The sequence below is a fragment of the Theobroma cacao genome, chromosome 9 (genome assembly GCF_000208745.1).
Source record: "Theobroma cacao cultivar B97-61/B2 chromosome 9, Criollo_cocoa_genome_V2, whole genome shotgun sequence".
NCBI classification, from domain to species: Eukaryota; Viridiplantae; Streptophyta; class Magnoliopsida; order Malvales; family Malvaceae; genus Theobroma; species Theobroma cacao.
The window spans coordinates 13961027-13970853 of record NC_030858.1 but is presented as its reverse complement, the minus strand read 5'-3'; the positions used below and the strand labels follow the sequence as shown (position 1 = coordinate 13970853).

The window sequence follows — 9827 nt, the reverse complement described above, 5'->3', positions numbered from 1 at the left end:
TGCAATTCACATAGTCACATATGAAAAAGATCACCTTTGATTTAAAGAATTGATACCTCAAAGCAAGCTCAACATGCCAATCTCCAGCAACCTTGTGATTATTTAAAAAGTTGCTTTACTGTATAGTCACAATATTATTTGTCATTTATCTTATTTACTATGTATTACTTTATTTTTTTAATTTTGAATATCTTAGTTTATAATTATATTATCCTTCAATTGATTTTATAATATGAGTTCTCTTCATATTCAAATAAAAGAGTTGAGTTGGTTCCCTTTAAAAGAATCTACATATTTTGGACCGAAGGGAATGGATTGAAAAGGAAGGGAAAGGTAGCATGAGTACCCCTAACCCCTCTTTTCATTTTGAAAACATTTTAAAGAAATGGAAGAATTTGGAAGGGTATATGGTCTTCTCCAAAAACCTCATTTTTGGATGTAAAAAACTTAAATAAGTTTCTTTTAGGTCAAATTTCATAATATTTTTACTAAAAATGATTAAATAAAAACTAAAGTTGAAAATGTTAAAATCTTAAGCTCAAAGGAAAAGTCTTAAGAAAGGGAGGTGGATTGAGTATTTTGAAAATTTCTTTGAAACCCCTTTGACACAGCAAAACTCTTTTACAACACAATGATAGAAACCTTTTAAGACCAAGCAATAGGAGTTGTAAAAATCCTTTGGTGAGTGATTAAAAATATTTTGCAAGTGAAAGCCCAAAATAGGAATTTAGGCAAACACAAAAAAGACACAAGATTTATAGAGGTTCCGCCTCAATGTTTATGTCTTCTCTCTTGGCTCACAAAGAAGTTTGTAATTCACTATACCAAATACTTTTCAAGGCACAAGTATAACCCATACAACAATGTTTTTTCCCAAGCTCAAGTGCAACCTTTACAATGCTTTTTCAAGGATCAAGCAAAACTTCTCAACCTTTTCACAAGCTTAGGTATAACCTATCAACACTACCTTTTCAAAGGTTAAGGTATAACCACTCTAAGCAATCAATCATTTCAGATAAATATCCATGAAAATCAGCATATTAACAACTAAAAAAATTCTTAGTGTGGGTTTATCCATACCTTCATCACTTTCATATCAATCCTTGTCTTTTGGACATTACTCATATTTTATGAGAAAAATTATTGAGAATTTCATTTTACATAGCACATTTCTTTCTCAAGACTTGTCCATTCTTTAGCTTGCCTACAAGAAACACTATCAATTGATTTTTGGTATCTAAATTTCAAATAGTCTTCCCTTAAGAGTTGGAATTCATTTGATTTATTATTGCTAATTGAGATTTCACTTTCATAGTCACCATTTTCAAACTCCTTATCTCCATCATAGAGCTCTTTTAGTTACTCCCATATTTATTTAGCATCAAAACACAATGAACTTTTGACATATTTCTTCCTCAAGTGCAAGAAAAGAATATGAGCATGGCATTGGCATTGAGTTGAATTATATTCCAATCACTTGAGTACCAGTAGCCTATCTTCTTGTTCAACTTTAAAGGACTATCTCTAATTATTCTCTAAGTCACTTGATCATCGTCTTGAAGAAATTGTCTCATTTCATTCTTCCAATGAAGGTAGTCTTCCCCATTGAGTAAAATAAGTTCTAAGACTGATTTTTCATGACTTAAAGTTGTTGCAATGGAGCTCATGATAAAAAAAAGGCTGTCATCATTTTCTCCACATATCTTCACACTCACCATTTGCTTTTTGTGGCTAAAGCATTCACCTTCAAAGTATTGTGATCTTTTTTTTTTGTTAACAACTTTCTTCATTTTTGGAATCAATAAGAAGCATGAGACAAAAATTTGCAACTTCTTCATCATCTTCATTTTGGGACTCATCCTCATCACTCCAAGTTGTTATCATTGCTTTCTTCCTTGAGTTACTTTCTTAAAGATTGGACACTCGTATTTTGTGTATCCCGGCCTCTTGCACTCATAGCAAATAATTTGCTCCTTGCTTGGTTCTTCAATCGATGACTCCTCCCTTAGTGTTCTTCTAAAACTCTTTCTTTCTTGACCGTCTTGCTTGTTTCTCAAGAATTTGTTGAACCTTCTAGTCAACAAGGCAATCTCAACCTCATTTTCTTCTTCTTCATTGTCAATATTCTTCTTGTCATTTTCAAAGGTTGTTTTAAGAGCAATACCTTATATCTTTTCTTTCTCCTTCAATTCTTTCTCTCTTTCACTTTCAAGCTTGAGAGATAACTCATAGGTGAGAAATAAGCTAATAAGTTCATTTAAACCCAAAGTGTTCAAATTTCTAGCCTTTTTAATTGCCGTCACGTTAGGTGTCTATTCTTTGGGCAAGCTATACAACACTTTCTTCACTAATTGTGAGTTTGGAAAATGTTTTCCAAGAACTTTTAACCCAAATACAATATTTGTGAACCTATTGTACATTTGGATAATTGTTTCTCCTTCCTTCATCCTAAATAACTTTTAGTCATGAGTGAGTAATCCTATCTTAGACTCTTTGACTTGAGTTGTGCCTTTATGTAATGTTTCTAATGTGTCCCAAATTTCTTTTGCATTGTCACACATGGACACCCTATTAAACTCTTCAGGTCTTAATGCACAATATAAAGTATTTACAGCTTTTGCATTAAGTTGCACAAGCTTTCCATCTTTATCATCCCAATCCTTTCTAAGTTTCAAAACTAACCTATCATCTATAGTCTTAGTGGGGACATCAAGACGTTTTAAACTAACAGTCCAAACATCAATGTCATGTGCTTGATAAAACATTTCCATCCTACTCTTTCAATAAAGATAATTTTCACCATTAAATAAAAAAAGTCTTACCGTAGATTATCTCTCACCTAAGAGAGTAGTTGTAGGAATTGTTGCCATGGCCTTTGAGATTTCAAGGGATCTTTACTCAAGGTCTTTAAATCTGCAAATTAAGACCAAAGCTCTTATACCAATTGCTAGAATGTGAAACTTAAAGGAAAAGTCTCAAGAGGGGGGTGAATTGAGTATTTTAAAAATTTCTTTGAAACCCCCTTAACACGGCAAAACTCTTTTGCAACATAATCATAAAAACCTTTTAAGACCAACCAATAAGGGTTGTAAAAATCCTTTGGTGAGTGATTAAATTATTTTGCAAGCGAAAGCACAAAATAGGAAATTAAGCAAACGCAAAGGAGACACAAGATTTATAAAGTTTTAGCCTAGATCCCTACGTCTTTTCCCTTAGCTCACCAAAAAGTTTATAATCCACTATACCAAATACATTTTCAAGGCTCAAGTATACTTATACAACAATGCCTTTTCCCGGGCTTAAGCACAACCCTTATAATGCTTTTTTAAGAATCAAGCAAAACCTCTCTATATTTTCACAAGCTTAGGTATAACCTATTAACACTACCTTTTCAAGGATTAAGATATAACCACTCTAAGCACTCTACCTTTTAAAGGGTAAGGTATAACATTTATAAGGATTACAAGGATGAAAGTTTAGCTCAAGATTTGCCTTTAAATAAGTTGAATACAATCAATGAATACAAAAGAAGATTTGAAGGCTTGATGAATTAGTATAAGAATTTTCAACTCAATCAACTAGGAAAAGAAGCATTTGGCTTGAATAGGGAGAATCAAGGCTTTTTTTCTTTGAAGATTCACTATTTCTTTTGATTTCTTCTGTAGGTGCTCTCTCTCTCCACAAATGAGTTCCAGCTTTCTATTTATACTAAGAGACTTTGTTTTAGCCGTTTGGCTCTTAGAATTCAAAATTATGGCCATTATCTCTGTCCTTTTCTAGCTTGTCTGATACTTGCGATATGAATCTCAATACTTTAATTTCAAATTTCTATTGATGGCTCGATACTTCAGATACTTGTCTCAATACCTGTTCTTGGCTTAGTCTCATACTAAGCCTTGTCTCGATACTTCATTGGCTTAGTCTCGATACATAACAGCTTGCTCTCTAGAAAATCATATTTGGAGATGTAGTCTTAATACTCTTTTAAACTGGTCTCGATACTTGTGCACTTGACCTTTGAAATTTTGAATCTCTGGAGATACGGTCTCGATACTATGTCATTCTAGTCTCGATACCGTGTTATTCTTGTCTCGATACTTTGACACATCCTCTCTGGAATTTTATCTCAAAAGGTGAAGTTTCGATACTTGAAAGCTCGAGTCTCAATACATTTGGACTTCCTCTCTAAAATTTGAATGTTGAAAGCAGAGTTTTGATACTTGAAGTTTGAGTCTCGATACACTTGGACTTACTCTCTGGAGTTTTACTCTTCTAAGGAAATATCTCAATTCATTTAATCCTGATCTCGATACTTCAAGACATGTTGTCTAGAATTTTGTCTTTTATTGCATGAAGTCTCGATACTATCTAGAGTTGTCTCGATACACTTTCATACTTAAGATGTTTACAAAGGCATTCAAAGTTAATAGTCTCCATACCCTCAGTCGAGGTCTCGATACCTTTAGTTGAGGTCTCGATACTTCAAATTAGTTTAAGCCTCTTTAGATACAATTAAGCTTTGAGAATTTAACCTACTTTTCAAGCAAAGTCATAGGGGTTTTTGCAAAGTCCTAATGTAAAACTGATATTTTGATCATTAGTTTTTGTCACATTAAAATAAAGATCAATCATAAAGCTTACAGAAATCTAAATCAATGTATTAATAGGGTTAAATGATTAGATAATAAAGTTGAGGTATTTTCCAAGTATCAAATTGGTACGAGATAGAAGAGTAGTAAGAGAAAACAAAAAGTGAATATAAAAGACATAGTAAAATAGCCTTTTTATGGAACCTAGTTTTTGTATATATAAAGGTATTGAAAATTATCATTTTGTCCATGGTTAAAGTTACCTATACATAAAATTTGATACATAACCTATAAAATGCTATCATATATAAAAACATATGAATAAATAAAAAATTGATATAATGTTTGAAAAAATCTCTAAATTATTTAAAAATATTCAAATAAGTCTTTATTATTTTATTACATTTAATTAAAATTCTATACTTTTATTTTAAGTTAAATAAGTTCTTAAAACTAAGGATCGACTAAAATATCACTTATCATTTTATACTTACATGATATTCACATAAGAAGTGAAAAATGCACATTGTCTTGTTATCATGCTACACTAACATGCTACATCATCATTCACTATAACATGTCAACATGGTGTGTAGATATAAAATGACAAGTAATATTTTGACTAATAACAATTAATCAAATATTAATTATAAAAACCTATTTAGTTTAAAATAAAACTATAAACATTTTATTTGATGTAATAAAAGAATAAAGATTTATTTAAATTTTTTCAAATAATTCAAGAGTTTAATTAAAGTATTATTCCTAAAAAATTACATCTATTTAAAGTTACTTAGACTATATTCGATCAAAGTGAAAATTTCAACTTTTCTAGGATTTTTTTTCATTAAAAAAATCCCTAATCATAATACATGAATGAAAGGACTTCGGTGGACATTGGGTCGAGGCTCGAGGGGCTGATGCGGATGCGGAAGAAGATAAAACGTACGAGCCCAGAAATGAAACTCATTACACTTCGTCTTTTCCAACACACCACCAAATCTTCTGCCCAAATTCCATCGTCAATGAAGACCAACCATTCATTTAACGATACTAATATGCTCTCGTTTCTCTCTTCCATCCAATTCCAAGCTCTCTTCCTCTCTCTCATATCTCCAATAACCCTTTCATTTCTGAAGCTCACCAAAAGGCATTAACTTCGACGCTCTTCTTTCCTTCCCAGAAAACAATGGAGGGCACTATCTTTCCCAACAAACCTGTTTATCCAGTCCCAACAAAGAGACAAACTCAGTCAAACAAGCCTTTACAATTCAGCTCATCAACACTTCCTCTTCCTCCTCAATCTCAATCTCCCCCTTCACTCCCTCTAGACTCTCTTCTCCAGCACCTTCTCCACCTTTCTTCACCACCCAACACTATCCATAAACCAAAAACTATCAATCCTCCTAAAACCAACAATTCCCATTTCCCTTCTCTTCATATTTCTTCAGATTCTACTCAAAAACTTCAGCAACAAGTCCATCCCAAGAAACCCACTTCAGCTTCTCTTCTTCAGTTTGATAACAGTAAAGAGGAAAGTCAATCAAGAGATGGTTCCCTTGAATTTTTGTCAAGAAAGGGTATGCTTATGCTTAATTCCATCAAGGAACAGCCTTTGAATAGTTTGAATGATTTCTTTAATTCTGTTAAGTTTGAGCTGCTTCAATTTGATATGTTTAGTTTATTGAAAGCTCTAGACCTTTCTGGGGATTGGGAAAGAGCTCTCTTGTTGTTTCAATGGGTAGTTTCGGACATAGGGTCTGATAATTTTAAATTAGACAATCAAGTTGTTGAACTAATGGTCAGAGTTCTGGGGAGAGAATCGCAGCATGGAATTGCATTAAAACTGTTTGATTTGATTCCCATAGAGGAATGTTCCCTTGATGTTCGAGCGCACACAACCATTCTTCATGCTTATTCCCGCACTGGTAAGTACAAACGAGCAATCTCCATGTTTGAGAAAATGAAGGCGACAGGCCTTTCTCCTACTTTAGTTACTTATAATGTCATGCTTGATGTTTATGGGAAGATGGGTCGGTCTTGGAATAAAATTTTACAAATTTTGGATGAGATGAGAAGCAAAGGACTTGAGTTTGATGAGTTTACTTGTAGTACTGTGATATCAGCTTGTGGGCGAGAAGGATTATTGAATGAAGCAAAAGAATTCTTTACTGGATTGAAGTCTCAGGGCTATGTACCTGGGACGGTCACCTATAATTCTTTACTACAAGTGTTTGGAAAGGCAGGGGTTTACACTGAGGCTTTGAGCATTTTGAAAGAAATGGAGGATAACCACTGCCCAGCTGACTCTGTGACTTACAATGAACTTGTAGCTGCTTATGTGAGAGCAGGGTTTTATGAGGAAGGGGCTGCAGTTATTGAAACAATGACAAAAAAAGGTGTAATGCCAAATGCTGTTACATACACAACTGTTATCAATGCCTATGGTAAAGCTGGAAAGGAAGACGAGGCATTGAAATTGTTCCATAGGATGAAAGAGTCGGGTTGTGTACCTAATGTGTGTACTTATAATGCTGTGCTTGGAATGTTAGGAAAGAAGTCACGCTCTGAGGAGATGATAAAAATACTCTGTGACATGAAAGTGAGCGGATGTTCCCCCAACCGTATTACATGGAACACAATGCTTGCCATGTGTGGTAATAAGGGCATGCACAAGTATGTCAACCAAGTCTTTAGGGAAATGAAGAGCTGTGGTTTTGAGCCTGATAGAGACACATTCAACACTTTGATCAGTGCCTATGGCCGGTGTGGGTCAGAAATTGATGCTACAAAAATGTACAAGGAGATGATAAGAGTAGGGTTCACACCATGTGTTACAACTTACAATGCTCTTCTTAATGCTCTAGCTAGAAGAGGGGATTGGAAAGCAGCAGAATCAGTCATTCTAGACATGAAAAATAAGGGTTTCAGGCCTAGTGAAACTTCATATTCTTTGATGCTTCAATGCTATGCCAAGGGAGGGAATGTGAAAGGGATAGAGAAGATTGAGAAAGACATTTATGATGGTCATATCTATCCTAGCTGGATGCTGTTGAGAACGCTTGTTCTGGCAAACTTCAGATGTAGAGCACTGAAGGGTATGGAGAGAGCATTTCAGGAATTGCGAAAGAATGGATACAAACCTGATTTGGTTTTGTTTAATTCGATGCTCTCAATATTTTCCAAGAATAACATGTACGATAGGGCCCATGAAATGCTTCACTTAATTCGTGAAAGTGGGCTGACGCCTGATCTTGTCACCTATAACAGCTTGATGGACATGTATGCCAGAGCGGGAGAGTGTTGGAGAGCTGAAGAAATCCTCATAGGATTACGGAAGTCTGGTGAAAAACCAGATATTGTGTCGTACAACACTGTCATTAAAGGATTTTGCAGGAAAGGCCTAATGCAGGAGGCCATAAGAATTTTCTCTGAAATGACAACTAGAGGGATTCGACCATGTATTTTTACTTATAATACTTTTGTGGCAGGGTATGCTTCACAGGGAATGTTCACAGAAATAGATGATGTTATTGGCTACATGATTCAGCACAACTGCAAACCCAATGAACTTACCTACAAGATTGTGGTGGATGGTTATTGTAAAGCAAGAAGATACAAAGAAGCCATGGACTTTGTGTCAAAAATTAAGGAGATAGATGATTCTTTTGATGAGCAGTCTATAGACCGGCTGGCTTTTCGTGTTCGAGAGAATCTGGATTCATAAAAATTCACAAAGTATTCCCTTTACATTTTAGTTTTTGCTTATTTCTTAAGGATGTCTTTTGACACAATAAGAAACCAGCTCACTGGCATATTCATATTTCTCAGGAAAATCACTGCATCCTGATCAGATATATAGTTTGATTGGATTAGTGCACATTCTCTGGACGGTCTACCACTTCAAATTTATATGAATCACAAGAGTGGTTTGTTGTCTGAACTTCTACTTGTAGATGCTTTCAAGAAGAAATAAGCAAATGGCGAGAATGAAATTTATGCTATTGCTGCAACAGAGAATCCGACTCTGTAATTGAACTTCCTTCACATTGGCTTGAGGGGACATGCTAACGAGTCTGTGTGGCTATGAGCAACCACTTTTGATATATGTGTAGGAACTAGAGGCAGTGGATAAATGAAGTGAAGGTGAGATCTTAGATTGCCAGATGTATCAGCCTTTTTGACATGTCTACTGTTAGTTATTCTTTTGCTATTGAATTTCATCTATCATCCGTCTAATCCCTTGTCACTCTCTGAACTGGAAAAAATATCTAACATGGTAAAGAATTTGAACAAAACCTTTGTCTGTCTGCTTATACAAAAAGGGGGGAAATGGGGTACAGTGTACAGAGATTGTCGGGGGTTTTACTTTCTGTTTTTTGGGACAAGTAAATTGGACCGTGTCTCAAATTGGGCCTGTCATGTTAATCTTTGCGGTATGTTTCCAATATTATGGGATGTCTGAACGGACATTCATTCCAGTAATTGTCAACAGTCTGCATCTTAATTTTGGAATTAGGCTTTGACGCCCTCTGCTGTATTTTGTTAAATGGCATTAATCTCCAATTTCATTAAACTCTGGAGTCATACTAATATCTATACATTTTTTGAGACAATAAAAATATCTTTTTAATTATTGAATCAGAATTGAATCCATAGCCAAGGTACTGAAGTTTTTTTACCTGGATGGTAAAACTAAATTGTGGTTTTTGTTATTTATTTTTTATTGTTGCGTAGAAGTAAAATAATTTGTTCTGTTGGCTAGAAAATGTTACAATTTTAATTCTTAATTATTCAAAAATTATTTATTTTTATCAAATACCAATAAAAAAGTAATGACAAAACAGAGGTTTTTTTATATATGTTTCTTGTATTTTCCTTTTAATTAAACAATAAACCTTAATTTTTATTTATTATAAAATTTTTAAAAAAAAATTAAACTATTTAAAAAAATTCAAATAAATTATTATTCTTGTTATGAAATATAACTTGAAAGAACAAGTATAAGAGATATAGGAACACCAATTCTAATAAGAGCTTTTGTAGCTAGTATATGAGATTTAGTTATTCTCTTTAAGTTAGTAAATATGTTTGGTAACTAATTTGCTATATTTTGCAAATGAATTATCTTTTGAACTTCAAGTTCACATCGATTTGTGCAAAGATCAAAACTAGATGATGATAATATATTGTAAAAAATTTCTTTTTCCAGCTACTTATTTTCTCACCCTTAATGTT

At 33.7% G+C, this 9827-nt stretch overlaps 1 protein-coding gene across 1 annotated transcript; it reads left to right on the top strand.

Moving 5' to 3' along the window:
* Window positions 5549-9074, top strand: LOC18589279 (pentatricopeptide repeat-containing protein At2g18940, chloroplastic). The gene is made up of 2 exons (XM_007014169.2): window positions 5549-8327; window positions 8421-9074. Exon 1 carries the CDS (start codon window positions 5779-5781, stop codon window positions 8314-8316), a length of 2538 nt encoding a protein of 845 aa, XP_007014231.2. The 5' UTR covers window positions 5549-5778; the 3' UTR covers window positions 8317-8327; window positions 8421-9074.